General features: G+C 42.6%; 1 protein-coding gene across 6 annotated transcripts in view; it reads left to right on the top strand.

Moving 5' to 3' along the window:
- REV1 (REV1 DNA directed polymerase) overlaps positions 1–27044 on the top strand; it is a 114907-nt gene that overhangs the window by 23131 nt on the left and 64732 nt on the right. For all 6 annotated transcript variants that reach the window (XM_064268463.1, XM_064268462.1, XM_064268460.1 and 3 more), the window contains 3 exons: positions 524–650; positions 10730–10898; positions 26221–26373. In XM_064268463.1, the coding sequence (XP_064124533.1) occupies positions 524–650; positions 10730–10898; positions 26221–26373 (449 nt within the window). The remainder of the gene's footprint in view (positions 1–523; positions 651–10729; positions 10899–26220; positions 26374–27044) is intronic.

The raw sequence follows: 27044 nt of genomic DNA, 5'->3' as shown, positions 1-27044 counted from the left end.
TCATTATTGCACCTTGGTCAGAAGCACAGAGTAAGCCTCCTCCCAGGCATAAACTTATTTTTTTTAAAAAAGGGCACTGGTTAGGGAGCGCTGAGCTTCTGTCAAGGGTGATGAAAAAATCTGGAAGTGGATAGTGGCGATGGTCGCACAACATGACGAATGTAATTCATGTCACTGATTGTACGTGTAAAAATGTTCGAATGGCAGATGTTTTGTTACACGTGTACTTACCTCAAGGAGCCCTGGTGGTACAGTGGTTAAGCACTTGGCTGCTCACCGAGAGCTCAGCAGTTGGAACCCACTAGCTGCTCCAGAGGAGAAAGATGTGACAGTCTGCTTCCCTAAAGATTAACAGCCTTGGGAACCCTATGGGGCAGTTCTGCCCTGTCCTGTAGGGTCGCAGTGAGTCGGAATTGACTCAGTAGCAGTGGGTTTGGTTTTGGTTCTATATATAGCACAATTAAAAAAAAAAAGGAAGAAAAGTATAACTTCTGAAATTTGTTTACCTTTTCTTTAATTCCAGGGTGGGTATATGGCTGCAAAGGTCCGGAAACTGGAGGAGCAGTTTCGATCAGATGCCACTGTCCAGAAGGAAGGAGACTCGTCCACGATTTTTAGTGGTGTTGCCATCTATGTTAACGGCTATACTGGTTGAGTACTTTTTACTATTTTACTGTGTACTTTGATTAGGAGTGAGAATGATTTGTTCTAAAATTCTGTTTTTAGCAATTTATTTGTGTGTATAAAAATGATCCTTTTTATATAAAAATAAAAACCTCTGCTTAGAAACAACTCCTTCACTTTTTTTCCTTCCCTCTGCAACTGCCATTGTCTTTTATTTTAATTTTTAAGTATATAATTTGAAAAGTGATGGGATTTAAAATGAAAAATAATAGTCTTCTTGCTCAAAAAGCTGACTGGAAGCTCACTGATCATGGGTGGTGCTGTAAACTGTGGGCTTCACTGTAGGACCATTTCATTTGTGAGTCTCCAATTGTTATTGTCCAGAGGTCCTTGTGGGGGGCGGGGCGGGGCTGGTCCTGTTTCCTAGCTGCCAGCGTTGTGGTTGCTCAGGGAAAGGAGAGGGTCAGAATTCTCACAGCTTAGGAAAGAGAATTTCATTTAATCTCCCTGCTCCTTTTTTATCTCTGCTCCCTACCCACCTCCCCCACCCCAAAAATAAACAAATAAAGCAGTGCCTGCTGTCATTGAGTCTAGTATCTGGAAGGGGCAGGGTGGTCTTTTCTGTCAGTGGGGGACAAGATCTGGGAGGCCTCATTTGCCTTTTATACAGAATTTCAACTGTGACCTTCCCCCTTCTAGGCCTACCCACACACGTTCTTCTGGAGGTGCTCAGTGCCCCTATTTCATGAGTTTTTCTTGATTTCAGTGGCCTGAAGCAGCTCTTTTGGGACTTCCACCCAGCCAGCTTAGATTTTAGCTTTTCCTGACCTGCAGAGTCAGTCACCCTTGTTGATTGGCTGTCTGATTTTACTCCTGAGATTTCCTCCTCAGTCCCTTGGCGACTGCTTCCTCTTGTGATCATTTTAGTTTATTTTTTGAAGGGAATGGCTGTGAATGTTTTTTTTTTTTTTCCCCCATGGATCAGCTCACTTATCCTTAAGGTCTCTGTTCCCCTCCCCTTGTTTATCTGTTGTTTTCCTGCTGGCTAGGTGATTCCATTAAGACTCAGATCAAATTAGGTTTGCCTCCTTCCCTAAGCCAGTGCATAGTATTTAATAACAGTGGTTAAGAACTTGGCTGCTAACCAAAAAGGTTGGGAGTTCAAATCCACCAGCTGCTCCTTGGAAACTCTGTGGGGCATTTCCACACCGTCCTATAGAGTCGCCATGAGTAGGTATCAGCTCAGTGGCAGTGGGTATCGTTTTGCCAGTTTAAACATCATAGCATTATTGCTGGAAACATTTATTTCAGCCCCTGAGTTTTGTCTTGTATTTTCAGATCTTATTTATATATTAAGGAGCCCTCGTGGTGCAGTAGTTAAAGTGCTCGGTGCTAGCCAAAAGGTCAGTGGTTCGAACCTACCAACCACTCTGCGGGAGAAAGATGTGGCAGTCTGCTTCTGTAAATATTACAGCCTTGGAAAACCCATGGGACAGTTCTCCTCTGTTCTGTACGGTTGCTATGAGTCGGAATCGACTCGACAGCAACAGGTTTTATTTATATATTAAGGTCTTGTTTACATATTAAGTTCTTGGGGGTCAGGAAACCCCTTTTTTATGTAATAATCCCTTGTCAAACATAGGTCAGAGATAATACCTCAGAGGCTTAAATGTTCTGTTTCCACAGGCTTCCTTAGGTTTTCATTATTCAGATCTCTGCTCTGATGTTAACTCCTCAAAGAGACTTTCCCTGACCACCTTTATCTAAAATAAGTGTACCATGCCCGCCAAGATTTCTTTTTTCTTCATAGCATTTATTTTCACCTGAACTGATATTATTTATCTGACTTTTTATTTTCTGTCTCCCCACTGCAATATAAGTACCATGGAGCAGGAACTTGAGTCTTGTTCATTGTTGTATTCCCTCGTGCCTAGTACCGTGCCTGGCATGTTTGAAAAAACACCACTGCTGTCGAGTTGATTCTGACTCATAGTGACCCCATAGGAAAGCGTAGAACTGCTCCACAGGGTTTCCAGGGAGTGGCTTCTGGATTCAAACTGGTTAGCAGCCGAGTTCTTAAGCACTGTGCCACCAGGGCTCTGTTGCTTTAAATCTAGCAGATTGTAAATGCTCTCTTCTTTGGGGTGGAAAGGGGGCCAGTTAATGTGGAAAGAGATGTTCTGCTTATTTTCTTTTTTCAGCATCTAGATAGAAGATCAGGTATTTTCATCTATTTATTTTCCAAATTTCTTATGCTGAGCATGATTTTAGTTGAATAGGGAATAACCTTTGAATAACTATGAGATTTAATATTTGTTTTGGGAAACAAGAAGTTACACTAGAACATTTAAATTTTTTTTGCTCTTAGGCTCAAAAGAAATTTTGTAGACATGTTTCTGCTGATAAGATAGGTTACAGAAATAAGGAAAACAAGTTATTTCTATGAAAGTTTCTGCATAAAGTATATGGTAGATTATGTTTTTGTTTACCAAAATTGGCTTTCCCACGTGTTTAAGTCGGGCTTGGCCGTGTTTAGCCGAGAAAACGTGAGCAGAAATGATGTCTATCACTGTGGGAAAAAAGCTTCAAAAGCCAGTTTGCGCTTCACCGTACCTTCTTTTTCTGGAATGACCGGCAGTGTTTCAGATCAAGGCTGCTCCGTCAGCTTGGGTCCCAGAGTAGAGACGGCTCCGTGGACGTGCTGGAGCTTAGAGTGGACAAGTTGCATGAGTGGAAAATAAACGTTTGTTGTTGTAAATCACTGAGATATCGAGGTCACTTATTACTGCGCCATAACCTACCCTAACCTCTCTGGGCATTATCTGAAATGCCGCATAGGAGAAATGTTTAAAACAAATATTTATTATAGTTTGTTTTAGGTTTTCTAAAGCAGTAAGCCCTGCCTATATTTTAGATCGAGAACCCCTGGGTGGTGCAAATGGTTAAGCACTTGACTACTAACTGAAAGGTTGATGGTTTGAATTCACCCAGAAGTGCCTCAGAGGAAAGGCCTGGCCGCCTGCTTCCGAACGGTCAGTGCTTTAGATCACAGGTTGACAGACTTTTTCTGTAAAGGGCCAAGCAGTCCATTGCAACTACTCAACTCTGCTGTTGAGACCCAAAAGAAGCCATAAACTCTGTGAATGAGAGTGGCCGTGTTCCAGTAAAACTTTACTCATAAAAAGAGAGGTGAGCTACATTTGGTCTGTCGGTTGTAGTTTGCTGACTCTTGTTTTAGATCATGAACTCATAGAATCTTGGGGGTGGAAGGAAATTTTAATAGTCTTCAATTTAATCTTGTAGGGTCGCTATGAGTCAGAATTGGCTTGATGGCAATGGGGTTGGATGGCTGGTAAGCTAACCGTTTTCTGTGTGAAAATTCCTTCTTTGATGTTCTTGTAAAACAGACGGACAGCCATTTAGTCTCTTGGAATGACTCCAGTGATGATACATTGTCTTGGGAAGCAGGCCAGTTCATTTTCAAACAGGTCTGATGCTTTCCATAAGCTGAAATCTGTATCCCCATGACTTCCCATCAATGTTTCTAGTTCTTTCTCTAAGACTCCAGAGAATATGTCCAGATTCCATTAAGTCTTCTCACTGTGATCTTCATGCTAATTCACCCGACAGCTCTCCAAATCTAGATTATTCCCTGTTCTCTGAAAATGTGCTTTTAACCCCATGACCACATTTCCACAGCTTTATTTATCATCTTTCCTCAGCTTATCTGCATGTCAAAATGCTACTTAATATTCCGGTTCAGCTCAATCAAATATTTATTAGCTCTGTTCCCACAGAACTTTTTCATTTATTGTGCTGTAAGTGAAAGTTTACAAATCAAGACAGTTTCTCATACAAAAACTTAGACACACCTTGCTATGTACTCCTAGCTGCTCTCCCCCTAATGAGACAGCACACTCCTCCTTTCCACCCTGTATTCCACGTGTCCATTGAGCCAGCTCCTGTCCCCCTCTGCCTTCTCATCTCGTCTCCAGACAGGAGCTGCCCACATAGTCTCATGTGTCTACTTGAGCCAAGAAGCTCACTCTTTCAGTATCATTTTCTGTCTTATAGTCCAGTCCAATCCCTGCCTGAAGAGTTGGCTTCCAGAATGGTTACAATCTTGGGCTAACAGAGGGTCCGAGGGCCATGATCTCTGGGGTCCTTCCAGTCTCAGCCAGACCATTAAGTCTGGTCTTTTTACGAGAATTTGAGATCTGCATCTCACTGTTCTCCTGCTCCCTGAGGGGTTCTCTGTTGTGTTCCTGTCAGGGAAGTCATCAGTGGTAGCCAGGCATCACCTAGTTCTTCTGGTCTTAGGCTGATGGAGTCTCTGGTTTATGTGGTCGTTTCTGTCTCTTGGGTTCATCTTTACCTTATGTCTTTGGTGTTCTTCATTTTCCTTTGCTCCGTGTGGGTTGAGACCAATTGACGCGTCTTAGATGACCACTTGCTAGTGTTGAAGACCCCAGATGCCACTCACCAAAGTGGGATGCAGTACATTTTCTTAATATATATTGTTATGCCAGTTGACCTAGATGTCCCCTGAAACTGTGGTCCCTGCATTCCCGTCCCTGCTACTCTGGTCTTCGAAGCATTCGGTTGTATTCAGGAAGCTTCTTTGCTTTTGGTTTAGCCTAGTTGTGCTGACCTCTGCTGTATTGTATGTTGTCTTTCACCTAAAATAGTTTTTGTCTACTCTCTAATTAGTGACTACCCCTTTCCCTCCCTTCCCACCCTCGTAATCATCAAAGAATATTTTCTTCTGTGTTTAAACTTTTTCTTGAGTTCTTATAATAGTGGTCTCATACAATATTTGTCCTTTTGCAACTGACTGATTTTGGCATAATGCCTTCCAGATTCCTTCATATTATGTGTCATGGATTCATCGTTGTTCTTAATCATTGCGTAGTATTCCATTATGTGAATATACCATAATTTATTCATTCATATGTTGATGGGCACCTTGGTCGCTTCCATCTTTTTGCTATTGCAAACAGTGCTGCAGTGAACATGAGTGTACATATATCTGTTCGTGTAAAGGCCCTTATTTCTCTACAATATATTCCAAGGAGTGGAATTGCTAGATCGTATGGTAGTTCTATTTTTTAGCTTTCTAAGGAAGCCCCAAATCGATTTCCAAAGTGGTTGTACTATTTTACATTGCTACCAGCAGTGTTACAAGTGTTCCAGCCTCTCTACAACCTCCCCAACTTTGATTATTTTGTGTTTTTTTGGGTCAATGCCAGCCTCGTTGAAGTGAGATGGTATCTCTTTGTAGTTCTCATTTGCATTTCTCTAATGGCTAATGATCACGAGCATTTCCTCATGTATCTGTTAACCAGCTGAATGCCTTCTTTAGTGAAATGTCTGTTCATATCCTTTGCCCATTTTTGAATTGGGTTGTTTGTCTTTATGTGGTTGAGTTATTGCAGTATCATGTAGGTTTTGCAGTATCATGTGGGTTTTTTCTATTGAGTTGTCTAATTCTGTAATTTTATTGTTAATCTTCTGAATTTCTGATTGCTGTCTATGGATTCTTGCAGCCTATTAAAGTTTGCATTATGTTCTTAGCCTTCTTAACTTCCTCCACTGCTTTATCTGTGTGTTCCTTGGCTTGTTCTGCATTTTGCCTGATTTCTTGAAGAGTTCTGTAAATTAGTCTTCTGTATTCTACCTCTCGTAATTCCCGGAATATATCCTCATTCAAAAGATTCCTTGATTCTTTGTTTTGGGAGCTTGTTGAAGTGATCATGGTCTGCTCCTTTATGTGATTCGATATTGACTGTTGTCTCCAAGCCGTTTATAAGTTAGTGTATTAATTTGTCTGCTTACTGTGTCCTAGCTTCTTGCTTTGTTTTATTTTGATATGCCCAAATAGACTGGTCAAGTGAGCTAGCTTGATTACTGGTTTCTTTGAAGCGCTAATGTCCTGTCGCCAGATGGCTAGAGCTGTTACCAGGTATATGAGCCTAGGATTCCATCCACTTTCCTTGTATGAATTCAGCTCAGGTGTCTAGGTAGTCATCCACCAAGTTTGTGGTGCAGGCTCTCACCTACGGTCTTAGAGGAGCAGTGGTTATTGGTGTAGGCACAGGTATTTGGTTGCAGCAGGCGGTCATGCTCGGAGCAAGGCAGGGGGCTGACAGCTGTCCGCCGAGTTTCTGTGAAGAAGGTGTGTTCCTGTTCCTTAGAGCATGCAGGTAGGTGGGCTCTGCAACCAGACCATGGGCACCCAATTCTTTTAGCTGTAAAGACTGGAAGGCAGTGCTTATCCTTGGACCCCTGTCATGGGTGGCTAGGTGGCATGGGTGGAGCCACCAGTCCTCAGGCCCCTAATGTGGCCCCAGGTGAAAAAAAAGGACCCTGCTAAATAGGCAGAGCAGTGTCAAATATCAAAAACCCCGCCTCTCCACCACACAGCTGAAACAGTTGAAGCCCGTTTCAGGCACGTGCACCCTTGCATTGTGCCATTAGGGGCCTAGTTGCTGAAATGGACCCAAACATGTCCATGCAGAGTGAAAGGCGTTCACAGTCCATGGCCTGCTTTTTGCCTGGACAGGAGCCACTTCTGCTTAGGGCAGCCGGCAGATTATTTTTTCACCATTTGTTAATTTGTTCCTTCTCCAAGGCCAGGAGAATGACTCAGGGCATGCAGCAGAACCTGTCTCAGGCCCAGGGAAATTGACTGCCACCAAAGCTGGCTTGGAGCCTGGGGCAGAGGGAGGAGGGATCAGATAATTGGGAGAGCATTCTTTCGAAAGGGGTGTTTTTTTGATCCATGTGGTAAATTAGACACAAGCGCTTCTCTTTTGCTGAGAGTGCTGTTCTTTGCTGATTCCAGAGGCATTAGTAGACTCCGTGCTGCTTGTATTCTGTGTTTGAGGAAACCATGTCCTGAAAGCTACCACCAGCCCCGCCATGGTTGAGCCAGGGGATTGGGACTGAGGGTTGCCGGTTCTGGGCCAGTCAGGTCCGGCAACTCCTTGCTGCTTTTAAACTTTCTCTCCCTCCCCCTGCTGCTCGGTCCGATTTCCTAACTTTGCCTTTGATGTTCAGGGCTCCTAGCTTGTCGTATGTATAATTGATATACATTCTTTAGGGGGGGTCTTTGTTGTAAGAGGGACCACCAGAAGTATCTACTTTGCCATCTTGGCCCTGCCTCTGGAACTTTATTTCTGGTGTATCACATATTCCCCTTACTGACTTCTCTGTGGGATGCTTGAAAATAAGGGTACTAAGGACACGCTGATGGTCAAGTGAAGTTCTCATCTCCAAATACCATGAATGATAAGTGCTGTTGGAAGTCTGATGAACACCTGCCAGTGTTTTCAGTTGGTTTTCCGCTTGGGTTCTAAAATGTCTTACAGGTTTCACAGTCTTAAAATTTATCTATTATAAGTATTTTGAAGACATTAAAAATATAAACAAATATTCAAATCTGTTATTTACTGAATAAAAGTATCTGTACCACCAGCACATTTCCTTCTGTGGCCGGATTAAGTGAGAAGTTCGTACATAGACCTTGGAATACAACTCTTTAAGAATAGTTGCAAACCTTAACAGTTTTAATGCGTGTGAACCAGGATTTTCTCAGTACTATGCTAAAATGCAAGTAATAATAAGTCATGTCAAAAATGGAAGTTTCAAAACAAAGTTGTCTACTATACTACCACTTTTATTTGTTTGGTATTTTGGGTATTTCCTGTAAGAGTTCATTTAAAATAAGGGTCCTGCTGTTTAAAAAGAAATTGAAAATCACTGGTTTAAATGTCTCCATCTGCCTTCTCATGACAGCAAAGCAATTTCTTCATTTGTTTTCTTAAGTGTTTTGCACGTGACGAAAAGCAGTGTCAGTAAATGCTGGACCAGTGACTTGGCTTGGGGGTCTTTAGAGGATACATCCTCTGTGTTTTTTTTCTGCAGATCTCGAATGAAATTGATCAGAGGCTATCATATATTAATCCATGTGAACAGAGTCATATGAACAGAATTAAATACTTTTTAGAGCTATAGATTGGCTTATGTAAAGCAGGGCTGTCCCCACCCTTGTAGCCAACGTTTGAATCAGGTATATTTTTGGAGTTGGGGGTAGAACTAAAAAAACAAACACAAAAAAACCCAGAAAAGATGTATTAATTGACAGCACATCTCAATTTAGATTAGTCACCTTTCAAGTGCATATGCAAAATACCTGTTTTTTAATAATGACTATGTATTGAAATATTTTGGTTCTATTGGATTAAACAAAAGATATTATTAAAATTAATTTCACCTTTTTACTGTTTTTAGTGTATCTACCAGAAAATTTCAGATTACACATGTGGCTTGCATTTGTAGTTCACGTATTTCTATTGGACAGTGCTAGTATGTGCAGTCAGTAACATCATGTAAATTCTAGGCTACAGGAATTAACCAAGAATTAGGCAAACCTGGCATACCTGTGTGTGCTATGCTAATGTTTTTCTGAAGATTTTAAAACTTACCTAGTTAGGCAGTGATACTAAAAATTGTTATTGAAGTACTTGTGACTGTATTGCCTGGGTCTAAGGAAGATCTGTTTTGCTTGAATAACAAAGTGGGTACGTAACCCTCCGGTGGCAGCCTTTCCCATGGGTACTGCTGTTGCTGGGGGAGATGTAGAGAGTTCATTAGGATGGTAGGTGAAAGCAACAAAAGCTACTGAAAATAATTAGCTTAATGTGATAGTTGGGGCCCTGGTGACACAGTGGTTAAGAGCTCAGGCTGCTAACCAAAAGGTCAGCAGTTCAAATCCACCAGCTGCTCCTTAGAAACCCTACGGGCAGTTCTACTCTGTCCTTTAGGGTCACTATGAGTTGGAATTGACTTGATGGCATCGAGTTTGGTTTTTTGTTTGTTTGTTTTTTTTCCCCAGTGGGATACTAGTAAAGCAGGTTACAACCAGGCCTTCAACTGGTTCTCTCTGGTTCAACCCCCTGCCGAGAATTTATTTTTCTGCCCCCACCCACCGCCGTGGAGTCAATTCCGACTCATAGCAACCCTATAGGACAGAGTAGAACTGTCCCACAGAGTTTCCAGGGAGCGCCTGGTGGATTCGAACTGCTGACCTTTTGATTAGCAGCCGTAGCACTTAACCACTATGCCACCAGGGTTTCCTTTTCTGCCCCAGGTATACTAAATCAGAATCTTCATTTTACCACGTTCTCTGGGTGATTCTTAGTTAAAATGTAACAAGATCCCCAGGTAGATTCTGATTCAGTATACCTGGGGTGGAAAAGGCAAATTCTCAGCAGGGGATTGAACTGAAAGAACTGGTTTGAAGCTCTGGGGAATAACATAACTTTAGTGAGTCAGGCATTTCTTTATGTGGGATAGTGGAAGGCGGATCAATTCTCGTTTAAAATACTTTATTTTTAATAAAATACAATTATAGAAAAACAATAATTTGAAACAAAATTTAAAAACAGTGTTTCTCATTCATAATTTTTTTTTTATCTTTGTGAACTTTTGTCTTTTGGCCTTGATGCAATTTCATATTAAGGAACTGAATAAGATAAACTATTTGATTAATTTTTCTTAAATTAAAATTAATGTGCTTCATAGGAGTAAAGCCTATTAAGCCCTGCAGTAAGTCTGCGTATAGTAGATATGAGCAGTTTACATATCTGACTGGTTTTTTATTACGGTGAAGGAGCTGAAGTGTTAGATGAAGGCTCTGTAAAGAGATCCATGATCAAGGTTGTAATTGTTAATTTTTTAAAAGAAGATGGCTGATGTCAAGATCTTGCCCTAAATATGGTCAAAAAATTAAAACTATCTGCTTTATTACTAGTATTTGATTCAGTACTTGATGTCCCTTTTTGCTAGGCATTTCTCAGCAGTACATGTTCTCGTGTTCGTTGACTGTCTCTGGCGCCAGGGGACGAGGCTGTGCTAAAGCGATGTAGCTTTGTCACTTTGTGCTGTCCCCCCAAACTCTGTTTACTTACAGCACAGCCAAGGAGAACGCGTGAACCAGTGATAGATTCTTCAAAGTGGTCTGTTTAAGGGACTGTCAGGGGATTCACCCACGGATTCTACTTACACATAAAACCTTTAATACGTCTTCATGCTGATTTTACAGACCCTTCTGCTGAGGAATTGAGGAGGCTGATGATGTCGCATGGCGGCCAGTACCACGTGTACTACTCCAGGTCCAAGACAACACACATCATTGCCACAAATCTCCCTAACGCCAAGATCAAAGAGCTGAAGGGGGAAAAAGTAATCCGGCCTGAATGGATCGTGGAAAGGTAAGTTTAACTTCCAATATTATGATTTTTACGTTGGACACTTTTTATTTCTATTATAAATAACATTCACAGGGTGAAAAACAATTGATATCCTAAGCAATATTACTGTATTCTTTAACCTCACGTTGATAATTCAGGTGGTCTGTGATCTGGCATCCTATTCAAAGTAGTGTGTTAATGTTTTTGTAACCTCAGCTACCAGGAATTAGGGGAGGCGGCAACTCAAGGAAGCCGCAGAAAGCTGTGGTGGGAGGGGTGACACAGCCTGTTACCCGTTCAGCAAAAGTGGGAGCACCACTTATGGGCGAGGCAGTGTTCTGTGTACCTGAGAAATACCGGTGAGCAAAACGAAGAGATCTCTCCCCTCCCTTTTAGAGCTTACATTTTGGCAGATAATAAGCAGGAAGCTTAATCTGTGAGTAAATTATTTTCTTTCGTTAAAGTGAATACACGCTGAGGGAAAAAAGAGCAGGATGACATGGACCTGGAGGGCTTGGAGTTGGGACAAGGAGGGGAAGAGGTTTGCAGTGTTATTAATTATTTTTCAGTTATGTTGTGATTCCTCTGGAGTCCCCACGGCTCGGTGGCTAAGAGCTCAGCTGCTAACCAAAAGGTCAGCAGTTTGAATCCAACAGCTGTTCCTTGGAAACCCTACGGGGTAGTTCTACTCTGTCCTGTAGGGTCACTATGAGTCGGAATCGACTGAGGGCAATGGGCTTAATGAGGTGATTCCCTTGCTTTGATTTGGAATTGATAGGTCCTCAGTCATTCGTGGCCATTCATATTAGCTTTAGTTTCCTAAGTTTAAATATGCCGTCTAGGATCTTGGAGATGATTTATATTTTGAAATGTTGTATATATGTGAGTGATTGCTATGTTTATGAAAGATAGAATTATAAAAATGAAAATATTAAAATCATAATCTTATGTATGGGTAGATTATAATCAGTTTATGAGAGAATGGTTTGATTTTATAGTGGGGTGCTAATGAAATAAGACTTGGAATTTTTTTTTAATCGGTTCCCAATATTTTTTTTCTAATCCTAGCTTTCATTAACCTTTTTTTTTTTTTTAAACATGTGAAAATGCATTTAGTCAACCTTCACTTAATGACAGGCTGGGTATAAAATTCTTAGTTTGCAAATTACCTTCTCTTAGGTTTTTTTTTTTTTTTTAAATAATACTGTTTTCGGTAGAAGTTTACACAACAAATTAGGTTCCCATTTAACGATTTCTATACAACTTGTTCAGTGACACTGGTTACATTTTAAAACAGATTGTGTCACCTTTCTCACTATGTCCGTCCTCCTTCTGTTTGTAGTAGTCTAGTTTCCCTGCCTCCTTGCCTTCTTGTCCTTGCTTCGAGTGAGTGCCGGCTGCTTAGTCTCACAGAGATGACTTTATAAAGGAACACAGTACTCACCAGTGATGCTGTTTATTTTATGAGCTAGTTTGTTATTTAGCTAAAAGTTGACCTCACGGAATAGTTTTGGTTCAAGGTTAGAGTGGTAGTCTCGCGGAGCCCTCCAGTCTCCACTGGCCCAGTAGGTCTGGACCTTTTGATAATTTGAATTCGTCTCCCATTCTATCAGAATCTATCTGTTGTGCTCAAGATCAGAATGGTCGGTTGGTAGTGGTAGCCGAGCACCGTCTAGTTCTTTTGGTCTCTGGGTAGACAAGGTTGTGCTTCACGTAGACTATTAGTCATATGGACTGGTTTCTTTGAGTCTTTGGTTTCCTTCATTTTCTTTTGCTGTGGATGTGTACAGACCAATAGTCCTATCTTAGATGGCCACTCTCAAGCTTTTAAGACCCCAGATGCTACTCACCAAACTAGGATGTAGAATATAAACTTTGCATACTGTGTTATGCCAGGTGACTGAGTTGTCCCATGAAACTATGGTCCTAAGCCTTCAGACCCTGTAAATCAGTCCTGTGAGGTGTTTAGTAAGTAAGTAAGCACCCTATGTGCCTTATTGTATATATAAATATTTATGGATGCATACACTTACATAAAAAAAAAATTTTTTTTTCCTTTTTTTTTTTACACTCACATATGTATACAGTACATATAGACACATCTGTGCGTGCCCGCCTATGTACATACCTATACCAGACTAAGGCAGACTAGGAAGAAGAACCTGGCAATCTACTTCTAAAGAAGTTAGACCAGTGAAAACCTTATGAATAACAGCATCGCATTATCGGGTGCAGTGATGAAAATGAACCCCTCAGGTTAGAAGGCACTCAAAATAGGACTCACAGCAGAGCCACCCTTAATGACGTGGGTGGAGTCAAGCTTTCGGGACCATCATTTGCTGATGCAGCGTGGCTCAAAATGAGAAGAAACAGCTGCAAACGTCCATTAATAATCAGAACGTGGAATGTACAAAATATGAATATAGGAAAATGGGAAGTCATAAAAAATGAAATGGAACACATAAAGATCGATCTCCTAGGCATTAATGAGCGGAAATGGACTGGTATTGGCCATTTAAAATCAGACAATCATACAGTGTACTATTCCGGGAACAACTATTGAAGAGGAATGGTGTCACATTCGTCGTTAAAAGGAACATTTCAAGGTCTATATTAAAGTACAACGCTGTCAGTGATAATATCCATATGCCTACAAGAAAGACCAGTTAATATGACTATTATTCAAATTGAGACACCAACCACTAATGCCAAAGATGAGGAAGTTGAAGATTTTTACCAACTTCCAGTTTGAAATTGATCAAACATGCAATCAAGATGCACTGATAATTACTGGTGATTAGAATGCAAAAGTTGGAAACAAAGAAGAAGGGTCAGATCAGTAATTGGAAAATAAGGCCTTGGTGATAGAAAGGACGCCGAGCTCGACTGATGGAATTTTGCAAGACCAATGACTTACTCATCACAAATACCTTTTTTCAACAACAGAAACGGCAACTATACACATGGACTTCACCAGACGGAATACACAGGAATCAAATCGACTACATCTGTGGAAAGAGACGATTGAGAAGCTCAATATCACCAGTCAGACAAGGCCAGGAGCCAACTGGGGAACAGATCATCAGTCGTTCATGTGCAAGATCAAGTTGAAGATGGAGAAAATTAAAACAAGTCCATGAGAGCAAAACTACAGCCTTGAGTATATCCCACCTGAATTTAGAAACCATCTGAAGAATAGATTTGATACATTGAACGCTAGTGACCAAAGGCCAAACAAGTTACGGGAAACATTAAGAACATCATACCTGAAGAAAGCAAGAAGCCATTAAAAAGACAGGAAAGAAAGAAAAGACCTAAATGGCTGTCACGAGAGACTCTGAATCTTGCTCATGAACGTACTGTAGCCAAAGCAAACAGAAGACGTGATCATGTAGAGGATCTCAACAGAAGATTTCAAAGGGCAGCTTGAGAGGACAGTATTATAATGAAAAGTGCAAGGACGTAACTCCCAGCAGGTGATTGTGTGATAGGGCAATTATAGCCTACCATGGGAATTGGTCAGTTTTGCCTTAAAAGAGAGCCAATTCCAGAGCAGAGAGGAGGGACTCACCACCACCAAGGAAGGAGAGACCTGAACAGCCGCAGACAGCGTGGGCTTCCTGGCCCATGGAGAGAGAAAGCTGAGTGCCTTTGGGCAGAGACTGAGGGCCAGGGAGCGGCGTGCCTGCGAGCACAGCTGGGGACCAGCTATCTTGATGGAAAACTGTATCCTGAATGTTCTTGAACCTGAATTACAACTGTTACTTCCCTAATAAACCCCGTAATTGTAAGTACGGCCTGTGAGTTCTTTGTGGCCGTTGCAATGAATTAATCGAACCCAGTAGAGAGCGCTGTGGGGGGGGATGGTTGGTGTCAGAATTAGTAAAAATGGTGGAGAGGCGGAGGCGTGTCTCCTCGTAGGAATCAGCCTTGGACTGTTGATCTTGGTTCGCCTTCCCTCTTGTGGGGTTGGAGGAGGTCAGACACTGCCCCCAAGTCATTTTTTACAGTTGATGTCAGAAGCGGGATTCTTTACAATACCCAGACTCATGGAAATATGGGACTTTGTAAGAGAAAGAACGAAGGGGCTTGGGAAGTGAAACTTTTGATTCTTAGAGGGTTACTTTGGCCCTTGTTACCTGTAATGGCTGAAAACCTGCACCTGGAGGCCTGGGGCAAAAACCAGGCCAGATAAGCAAGAAGATTGATAGGGAACTGGGGTCTTCCGCTTCCACCCAGCCAGAAGCCCAAGGCCATATGCTTATGAACGGGAAGAAACGTAAGGTGTAGGGAAGACTAAACTAAAGTTTTAAAAGGGTTACGGGTTTAGGATTCTGCGTTTATCTGAATGTACTGTGGATATTGAATGTTTCTCTTACCTAGTGGTGTAAAAGAGACCTGAATTTATGATAGAAATAGAAATGAATATTGGGTGTTATAGATTACAGAGAGCAGTAACTCTGTCTTCAGCCAATACTTAATTGGATATGCTAAAAGGGGAACTAGGATTTGGCCGGAGGAAACACAGGCTGTTGGTTTGAATGCTGTTAACTGTGTACATAGACGGGGGCTGAGGCTGGAAACCTGAGCCCCACTCAGATTTGCATGGGAAAAGACATGCGGAACCACACAACAGCTGAGAGAACAGAAGATTTGTGTTTGAAGGAAGAATTTACCACGGCTATTTTGCTTTTTGAATTTTAAGCAAGCGGTTTGCTGTTGTTTGCATCTAGGTAGGAAAAGTAATTGCCCATCAGAAGGAACCTTCTTCCAGGACTGGAAGTTAAACGGAGCTGGTGAGTTGACAGCTTGGTCTGCTAGCTTGTGGTGACCACCTGGGTCCACTCAGTGTTGGAAGTGGTGGACGTGTAGCAATGAAGAGATGGTCTGAGTTTGGACATGTTCCACTGGCACCCGTTGACCCAGCCCATAGGGTAGGAGTAATGGAAAGGAAGGGTGGGCTGGTCAGAAGTAAGGGGAGTTGTTCGTGAACTCTGAGTTTACCGGTTCTTGTGAAGGGGACTGGGGATGAGAGTGTGAAGGAGCTGTCTGAAGTGCCGGAAGGTGAATGTGAACTCTTGAGCCTTAGGCTGTGTACCCATGGGACCTAGCTTGCATGGCTGGAGATGAGCTGGCCAGAACCCCACCGAATGAAGAGAAAAATGTTTGATACTGTGAGCTGGTGTAGATTGCTGCGATTCGATGGCTTGCTCTGATCTGGACTTTGCTTGTGGACGCAGATGCCCAAAGTCCCAGCCAGAACAGAAGAGTCTCCAAGACCAAGGAACATGCTTGTCGCCTTGGAGTGCTGGTTTGATGGGGCGGACAGTTTAAACATGGGCTATCTGAAACGGGGCAGGTAAAGCTATCAAGTGGCTGGCGTACATGCTTTCATGGGCGTGCTTACACTCAAAATGAGAGGGACAGGGAGGATCCCCACTGAAGAGTTCCATCTTTTCCTGATGGGTCTGGGGAAGAGAGGGTGGAGAAGGTGCTGATAGGATTATGTGATCCAGCTGTGAGTGTTGATTGTAGACAGTTGTGATTATAAAATCTGTAACTGTAGAAGCTGTGAGTGTGAAAGATTGAACTAAGGGGGAGACACTGCTGGACTCGAGTATGATGGCTGAATCTAAAGCCCCTTAAAGGTTTTGCTATGCTGATACCTCGTGAGGCTCAGAGCAAGAGAATAACCTCTCAGTTAAAGTTTTATCAGAGGCCAGAAAGGGTGAAGACAGAGATGAGCTGTTGTAGAGCCTGAACAAACCAGACGGACACCTGCAGTAGACCTGAATGGCTTCAGGCTACCCGAGTCACCTCACCCGGTGGACTGTTTGCCCTGCTGACTAATTGTTAATAACTGTTTTGGACTGCTAAAATGATTGGGAGGGAGGAAGTTATCCTCCAGATATGAAAGAACCAGGGCTAGAAAAGCCAGGGGGTATCCTGCTGTGCAATTCATTATTTTTGTGTGTGGCGCCTCTAACCATGGCTTATAACTCCCACCCAGGTGATCGTGTGATAGGGTGATTGTGGCCTACCAAGGGGATTGGTCAGTTTTGCCTTAAATGAGAGCCAATTCCAGGGCAGAGAGGAGCCTACCACCACCAAGGAAGGAGAGACCAGGTGGAGACAGCACGGTGGGCCTGGGAGAGAGAAAGCTGCGGAGTGCGTTTGGGCAGAGACTGAGGGCCAGGGAGAGGCCGTGCCCCGAGCGCCACTGGGAAGAGGCTGTCCTGATGGAAGAACTGTCACTGGGAAGAGGCTGTCCTGATGGAAGAACAGTAGCCTGAGCACTCCTGAACCTGAACTATAACCTGTTACTTCCCTAATAAACGCCATAATTATGAGTATCCTCTGAGTTCTTTGTGGCCATCGCAGTGAATTATCGAACCCAGCAGGGAAGTAGAGAGTGCTGTGGGAGGCACTCGTGGTGTCAGAACTGGTAAAGATGGCGGAGAGAGGAGGCCTGTCTGACTTCCACCTCTTAGGAATCAGCCTTGGGCTGTTGGTCTTGGTTCTTATTCCCCCTGGTGCAGTTGGAGGAGGTCAGACACTGCCCCCAAGACAGCTGTACTGAAGCTAAAATTTTGACCTGGGGGTTATAGTGTGGCCGTGGAGGGAATGGAGGAGGACTGGGGGGTTATAGTGTGGCCGTGGAGGGAATGGGGGAGGACTGGGGGGTTATAGTGTGGCCGTGGAGGGAATGGGGGAGGACTAGGGGGCTATAGTTTGGCCGTGGAGGGAATGGAGGAGGACTGGGTGGTTATAGTGTGGCCATGGAGGGAATGGAGGAGGACTGGGGGGTTATAGTGTGGCCGTGGAGGGAATGGGGGAGGATGGGGGGTTATAGTGTGGCCGTGGAGGGAATGGGGGAGGATGGGGGGTTATAGTGTGGCCGTGGAGGGAATGGGGGAGGACTGGGGGGTTATAGTGTGGCCGTGGACGGAATGGGGGAGGACTGGGGGGTTATAGTGTGGCTATGGACGGAATGGGGGAGGGCTGGGGGGTTATAGTGTGGCCGTGGAGGGAATGGAGGAGGATGGGGGGTTATAGTGTGGCCGTGGAGGGAATGGAGGAGGATGGGGGGTTATAGTGTGGCTGTGGAGGGAAATGGGGCAGATCACAGGCAGTGTGGAAGTGGGGGCAAAAAGAGCTCTTGGTGGGTGGGTCTCAGTTTGTTTAGCAAATGGGGGTTATCATTATAATTGTTTTCTTTCCACCAGCTCTTCTTTCCCGCCCTGGATGCGACTGAGGAGATAATAGAATAGGAAAAGTAGCTGAGATAGGTATAGGGTAAAAAGTTCACCTTAGCTTTATTTTGGTCTGGAGGCAGGCTCGATCTGTTTTTACGTAACTGAAAGTGACTTCAGACGTCATGGCTCTGTGTCCCGTTCGCCTTATTCTGTGTGTGAGATTTGTCCAGGAGCAGGGCAGGACTGGGAGTCCAGGCTTCCTGACTCCCGTTCAGGGCTGCTCTTTGCCAGTTAGTTAAGCCTGTTAGTGATGAGTTGGCTCATGCAGAAATGCACCAGCTGGAGCATATACCCTAGTACATTTAAATGCCTAGTGTTCCCTGTAATTATAGTGTGGAATCCTTTTGCTTCACCCTTTCGTTAACCACTTACTTTCTGCTTTGAATTTTTTGTTGCCACCACGTGTTTTCATTAATGGAAGCATGCTGAATCATTGAATGTTTCTGAAGTTTTGGCAGGTAGTATGGATTTTTTTTTTCTTGCCCCCTCCCACAAACCTACCCGAAATCTTTAGTGGTGCATGTAAAGTACCACTAATTATACCCCAGCGTCCCCACTGGGGTCTGTTGGTACACATGTGTAACATAAAAATTTTTTAAACTTCTATTTTTCCTACCAGAAACTCAGACATCTGATACAAACCAAAAAACCCAAACCTGTTGCCGTCGAGTTGATTCCGACTCATAGCGACCCTATAGGACAGAGTAGAACTGCCCCATAGAGTTTCCAAGGAGCGCCTGGTAGATCCAAACTGCTGACCTTTAGGTTAGCAGCCGTAGCACTTAACCAGGGTTTCCGACATCTCAAGGGATACCCTGTAAAAGCGGTAGTTTGTGGCCCACACCTGTGTCTCTGGTTTCAAACAGCCATACAGGCCTCTGTCTCGCAGCAGCGTGCACGGTCGGGGGCGCGGCAGCTTCTCTGTAAACCTGCAGAGCTGAAAAAGCACCTGATCCCTGGAGGCACCTGGGCACACAAGTACTGTTTCCTTCCTACTCTAGTCCCAGTCTTGTTGATCTCCTTCTCGGCGATGTTTTAATGAGATTTTATCATACTTTGGATTTAAAGAATGATACCTACTAAATGGATGATATACTCTTCTATAATTAGTTTTTCTGTTTTTGGTTTGAGCTGTTTAAAAAGCAGCTACCACTTCTAAGCGTGTGGGGTGATTGTTTTGCTTCGATTAAAATTCCCTGGTGTCTTTTATGTGCCATTAAACCCGAGTTAATGTAGACATGATTATAGGGCCATGACTTTGAAGGGGCAGGGGAGTCGTTTAATGAGAAGTCTGTGTACATTAATTGAAGGTATGAGATTATTTTACTAAAGGCCTTTGCCTTGTCAGTCTTACACTTGTGTGTGGTATAAGTCAGTGGTTTTCAGATAGTCATAATTCTTTTTTTCAGACAACTTTACTTTGAAATTTGAAGTGTAGGGTAGATAATAGAGTGAGTGCCTGCCCCGATTCACCTCACTGTCCCATCAAGCCTGAGCACTGCTGTGGAAAGTGCTTTAGGAACACAGTTTTCACTTTTGTTGCTCTGGACTTCGTGTTGTCTTTTGTAGCATCGGGACCCACGTCCTCCCCTGGTCAGTCTTCTGCAGCACAGGGACCCACCTCCTCCCTTGGTCAGTCTTCTGTAGCACAGGGACTCACCTCCTCCCCTGGTCAGTCTTCTGTAGCACAGGGACCCACCTCCTCCCCTGGTCAGTCTTCTGCAGCACAGGGACCCGCCTCCTCCCCTGGTCAGTCTTCTGTAGCACAGGGACTCACCTCCTCCCCTGGTCAGTCTTCTGCAGCACAGGGACCCACCTCCTCCCCTGGTCAGTCTTCTGCAGCACAGGGACTCACCTCCTCCCCTGGTCAGTCTTCTGCAGCACAGGGACCCACCTCCTCCCCTGGTCAGTCTTCTGCAGCACAGGGACTCACCTCCTCCCCTCGTCAGTCTTCTGCAGCACAGGTACCCACCTCCTCCCCTGGTCAGTCTTCTGCAGCACAGGGACTCACCTCCTCCCCTCGTCAGTCTTCTGCAGCACAGGGACCCACCTCCTCCCCTGGTCAGTCTTCTGCAGCACAGGGACCCACCTCCTCCCCTGGTTAGTCTGCTGGCAGTTGGGAGTTGACGGCGATGTATCGCGCCAACTCACTGGGCTCTGCTAGCGGGAGTGACTGGTTCCCAACTGATGTCTGTCTGTCCCGTTTTTCTAAACTTCCAAACCGTAACAGCACATTCATCATATACTTAAGATGATTTCAAGGTCTTGTGTTTTATTTAGGCTAGAACTTTAGGCTGGCTTCTTATAGTATTCATTGTAAATATTGGAGCGTTTACTCAGCTTACTATACAAAAGTTGATTGCAGTTTTATTTCTTAAATATATATTTTTCACTTACCTTGTGTTTTTGTGTTCTGCCTTAATTTATTTACTCATAGAAATTTTTATTACTCTGGTTTCTGGTATAGAGTTAGCTTTTTGTTTTTTATTCTTAATTTCAGTGTGATTTCCATTTTTCTCTCAAAGCAATAAAAAATTCTTCTAAAGTTATTTTTACTTGGCTAGTCCTAACCAGGAAACCCTGGTGGCACAGTGGTAAGTGCTACGGCTGCTAACCAAAGGGTCGGCAGTGTTTTTTTTTTTTAAGTCCCAACCAGTAGGTGCCCTGATGATGCAGTGGTTAAACCCTTCAGCTGCTAACCAAAAGATCCATGGTTCAAACCCACCAGCCATGCAGCAGAAGAAAGACGTGACGGTCTGCTTCCCATAAAGATTACAGCCTCGGAAACCATTCGGGGCAGTTGTACTCTGTCGTGTGGGGTCACTGTGAGTCACAGTCAGTTCCATGGCAATGGGCAGGCTAAGGATGATTTTTGCTTAATGTTGGGATAAATAGGGGAAGGCAGCTCAGTTTCTCGGCACAGAATTAGATACTTTCTTACATACACTTTTGAACAAGGATGAGGGTGGGTGCCTGAATGAATGGATAGGTGGTGCTTTTTAAGTAGAGAATGACTGGTGCATTGGCTGGGAACGGCGAAAACATTTGGTATGGGGAATTATTTCATGTAAAGAAAACACTGTTACTGCTAACTGTCATGAGTTTGGAATAGAACTCAATCTAGTGATTGTATCTCGTAAAAATGGCCAGTATGAAGTCATTGGCCATTGATAGAAATACAAAGTGATTCAGGGGATGGTTAGATACAAGATTTGCTTCAGAGGTAACATTGGGATTGTAGGACAAAGCGAGAATTCAGAGTCCTGAAGGTGGGTGAGTGTTTCAGCTGCAGTGCACTGCGTCGGATCCACTTTATGAAATAGAAACTGTCAGATATGTCAGAATGTAATTTCGGTCTATATGGAAAACTCAGTATGTGAACAAATGCTATCATTTATTTTGGTAAAATGAAGCATTTATGTCTGTTAGCTCCTCCATTTGGTTTTAATATTAGGTCTTTTTTTTTTTTTTAATCTTTTATAAGCAGAATAGTAGAGAATGTAGATCAACTTCTTTTGTGCTTAGGATGAGCACTGGAAACTGAATAATGTTGGAAATTAATTCCTGAGAGATTTTTAAAAAGAAAATCCTTTTAAACATGCATTCAGATGATGTTACTGCCCCTATATCTATAGAACACGCATTCAGATGATGTTACTGCCCGTATGTCTATAGAACACGCATTCAGATGATGTTACTGCCCCTATGTCTATAGAACACGCATTCAGATGATGTTACTGCCCGTATATCTATAGAACACGCATTCAGATGATGTTACTGCCCCTATATCTATAGAACATGCATTCAGATGATGTTACTGCCCCTATATCTATAGAACACGCATTCAGATGATGTTACTGCCCCTATATATATAGAACACGCATTCAGATGATGTTACTGCCCGTATATCTATAGAACACGCATTCAGATGATGTTACTGCCCGTATATCTATAGAACATGCATTCAGATGATGTCACTGCCCGTATATCTATAGAACATGCATTCAGATGATGTCACTGCCCCTATATCTATAGAACATGCATTCAGATGATGTCACTGCCCCTATATCTATAGAACATGCATTCAGATGATGTTACTGCCCCTATATCTATAGAACACGCATTCAGATGATGTTACTGCCCGTATATCTATAGAACACGCAATCAGATGATGTTACTGCCCGTATATCTATAGAACACGCATTCAGATGATGTTACTGCCCCTATATCTATAGAACATGCATTCAGATGATGTTACTGCCCGTATATCTATAGAACATGCATTCAGATGATGTTACTGCCCCTATATCTATAGAACACGCATTCAGATGATGTTACTGCCCGTATATCTATAGAACATGCATTCAGATGATGTTACTGCCCGTATATCTATAGAACATGCATTCAGATGATGTTACTGCCCCTGTATCTATAGAACATGCATTCAGATGATGTTACTGCCCCTATATCTATAGAACATGCATTCAGATGATGTTACTGCCCCTATATCTATAGAACATGCACTCAGATGATGTTACTGCCCCTGTATCTATAGAACATGCATTCAGATCATGTTACTGCCCCATATCTATAGAACATGCATTCAGATGATGTTACTGCCCCTATATCTATTGAACATGCACTCAGATGATGTTACTGCCCCTGTATCTATAGAACATGCATTCAGATCATGTTACTGCCCCTATGTCTATAGAACATGCATTCAGATCATGTTACTGCCCCTATATCTATAGAACATGCATTCAGATGATGTTACTGCCCCTATATCTATAGAACATGCATTCAGATCATGTTACTGCCCCTATATCTATAGAACATGCATTCAGATGTTACTGCCCCTATATCTATAGAACATGCATTCACATCATGTTACTGCCCCTATATCTATAGAACATGCACTCAGATGATGTTACTGCCCCTATATCTATAGAACATGCATTCAGATGATGTTACTGCCCCTATATCTATAGAACATGCATTCAGATGATGTTACTGCCCCTATATCTATAGAACATGCACTCAGATGATGTTACTGCCCCTGTATCTATAGAACATGCATTCAGATCATGTTACTGCCCCTATATCTATAGAACATGCATTCAGATGATGTTACTGCCCGTATATCTATAGAACACGCATTCAGATGATGTTACTGCCCGTATATCTATAGAACATGCATTCAGATCATGTTACTGCCCCTATATCTATAGAACATGTACTCAGATGATGTTACTGCCCCTATATCTATAGAACATGCACTCAGATGATGTTACTGCCCCTATATCTATAGAACATGCACTCAGATGATGTTACTGCCCCTATATCTATAGAACATGCATTCAGATGATGTTACTGCCCGTATATCTATAGAACATGCACTCAGATGATGTTACTGCCCCTATATCTATAGAACATGCATTCAGATCATGTTACTGCCCCTATATCTATAGAACATGCACTCAGATGATGTTACTGCCCCTATATCTATAGAACATGCACTCAGATGATGTTACTGCCCCTGTATCTATAGAACATGCACTCAGATGATGTTACTGCCCCTATATCTATAGAACATGCACTCAGATGATGTTACTGCCCCTATATCTATAGAACATGCACTCAGATGATGTTACTGCCCCTATGTCTATAGAACATGCACTCAGATGATGTTACTGCCCCTATATCTATAGAACATGCACTCAGATGATGTTACTGCCCCTATATCTATAGAACATGCACTCAGATGATGTTACTGCCCCTATATCTATAGAACACGCATTCAGATGATGTTACTGCCCGTATATCTATGGAACATGCACTCAGATGATGTTACTGCCCCTATATCTATAGAACATGCACTCAGATGATGTTACTGCCCCTATATCTATAGAACATGCACTCAGATGATGTTACTGCCCGTATGTCTATAGACAGATAAAGCGATGAGCCAGCATAGTTAGGAGTGTACGACAGATGCGTAGGTTTGGGCTTCGCAGTAAAAGGATTTCCTGTCCAACGTTGCTGCAGTGCTTTAATTCTTTTTACCGGGTGTCTCTGAGGATATCTGATTTGAGACCAGCAGTGTTTAAAGTGGCTCTCTTCTCTTATAATAGTCTCTGTGGATTTAAAGTGAAAAAATTACGCTGGGTGGCGTGGCGCTTGTTAGGAGTTGGGCAAAATCCACACGTTTGTGACCCCTGTGGACCGTAGGAGAGCACCTTTGGAGTCTGCCTCACCTCAACATGCTGTTTGTGGGTGCAAGAGGCAAGCACGATACAGGGCATTTCTTCCGCTCGTCGCGCTTCGGCTTTAGCTCCTGTGTTACCGGCACGTTGGGTGTAGTTTCACTCTGCGTATCTCCTTGTCACAGCTACATGTAACGGAAAGAGTAGAAGGCTGGAGTTCGGACTCTGCTTCAGGTGTGAAGAACTGCTCAGCAGGGGAAAAGCAGGCGAGCTGATCTAAATAATACTCTTAAGAGCACAGAGACCTGTGGACGGGCAGTTGAAATCAACTGTTAAAGGAAGAAAAGTTGGTTTGATATAAAATAAGTTAATAAATGGCCTAATTTTAGGATTTTAATTCTCATGTTTAAATGTAATCTTGATAAAACTTCTAGCCTGATAATATATCTGCTTCGGTAAATGAACACTATTTTGTTCTTTACCACCAGGATTGAGTAGTTTTGGCCGTTGGATATAGTGTAAGGCTACTTTAAGTGGAATTACTAAATACCTGTGAGTTGGAATCAACTGGATGGCGATGGGGTTATAATTATATAAGGACATAGTCTTTACCGTTGCACAGTTCTGTTTTTAGGGTGTGTCATCATGTTTTCCTATATTCACAATTACTGACTCGGCATTCTTATGTGGTTTTCAGTAAGCCAGTTCAGTCATTTATGACATAATTGCTGTTTTCGAAAGGGTTTTTGTAGTGCTATTTGAAATAATAAAAATGTTAAAACCTTTCAATTTATAAGACAAAAGTAATTTTATTCTGTTATTTTCTTTCCCAGAATAATTAATGAATGACTGAAATTTTCCCTGATTTTAAGGATGTTTTAAAATTTGGATGTTAGCATAAATACATTGATTGACTATTTTGAATTTGAAGTGCAAATGATTTTTTTAAGGATACAACCATATATAACCCAGTTTACTAGAAAGCAGAAAACAGCTTAAGACCATTTAATCGAATGAGTTTTGGTTTGGAAGAAAAGAAGATGGGTGTTTTGGAGTTCAGTTATGGCCAGTAAAGCCGTACGGAGCATAGGGTGCAAATGGTTAAGAGCTCAGCTGCTAACTGAAAAGTCAGTGGTTTCACACCCCCCGGCCCCTCCACGGGAAGAAGATGTGGCATTCTACTTCTGTAAAGACTGCAGCCTGGGATACCCTGTGGGCCAGTTCTGCTCTGTCCTGTAGGGTCGCTCTGGGTCGGAATGACTCGCGGCAATGGATTTGGTTTTAGTGTAGGGCTTAATAGCCTTTACTCGTGTGAAGCTTCTTAGTTTTTATTTTTATTTAAGAAAACATAAGAATAATTAATCAAATAGTTAATCTTACTCAAAGGCAATGGGTATTAAAACCATGCTGGTTAAACTACTGACTAGTCCAACTCTAGGCTCCCTGGGTGGTGCAGGTGGTTCACTTGGCTGCTAGTTGAAAGGGTGGAGGTGCCAGCCCACCCAGAGGCACCTCTGAAGAAAGACCTGATTGTCTACTTCCGAAAAATTAGCCGTTGAAAACCCTGTAGGGCACAGTTCTGCTTTGACACGCATGGCATGGAGTTGCCGTGTGTGGTTTGTTTTTTTCCTCCTCTTACATAAAATTGTCATCCACTCATTGTTAAAAATTTCGGATGTACTATATGTCTTTTCATGGATGGAGTGTCTTATTCTTAAGTGTTTAAACAAAATTGTATTGGAACCACTAAAACGGGAAGAAGGAATAAGGTAGGAAAACAAAGAGTTTAATGTTGGTGAGATACTTGTCATTAAAAACATTGAGTTCATGAAGCTCGTTTCAAGTATTGAGCTCTAAACTGGCATTGCTTTTCCGTTTCAGCATTAAAGCTGGTCGACTCCTGTCCTACATTCCGTATCAGCTGTACACCAAGCAGTCCGCTGTGCAGAAAGGTCTCAACTTTAATCCCGTATGCAAACCTGAAGATCCTATGCCGGGTCCAAGCAATATAGCCAAACAGCTCAACAACAGGGTGTAAGTTTGTCTAGGTCGGGAATACCCCAAGGCTGGTTTTCAGCAGTGAGTGTAGCCCGCACTCTGCTGAAGATAGAAACAAATATAAAGTCTGGCCATTCATGCTGTGTTAAACATGTTGAAATGTGTATGTGGAGTGTCTTACCTAAAAATTATTTCTATGATGAAAATTTCATAAATAAAATGAGCTTTTACACTCATAGTCCATTCCCATGTTAAACCAATGGATCTTAGATTATTAGTAGTACATTCTTTCATGTGTTTTCCTAAAAGCAGTTACTTCCGCAGAAGTAATTTGCTATAGAATGTTTCTTTCTCAAAAACGGAGTTAACTCGTTTTGTGTTACAGAAAATGTTAACATTTCTAGGTTATTTATGCAAAATTCCAAATTGATAACAGTTCTAAATATGTAAATATCTTATATCAGTGGAAGTTTAGTTGGTGACCTTCAATTTGGGGGTGAGTCTAGACTTTTTCCACTGTGGCGGATTTTGAGAAATATATTGATTTAATTGTAATAATCCTGGGTAAGTGGCTTTCACAATTAATTGGTGTGTTGCCTTACCTCGTGTATCAGGTGGTTCATTATCACTAGCCTACACCTTATTTATTAAATTGCTTGCCTTGGGAGTTGGATATATTTTTTCCAAAAGACCAGGAGTCTAATTAA

This window comes from Loxodonta africana, chromosome 15 (genome assembly GCF_030014295.1).
Source record: "Loxodonta africana isolate mLoxAfr1 chromosome 15, mLoxAfr1.hap2, whole genome shotgun sequence".
NCBI classification, from domain to species: Eukaryota; Metazoa; Chordata; class Mammalia; order Proboscidea; family Elephantidae; genus Loxodonta; species Loxodonta africana.
The sequence above is the reverse complement of the archived record's forward strand: the minus strand, read 5'-3'. Positions and strand labels throughout refer to the sequence as shown.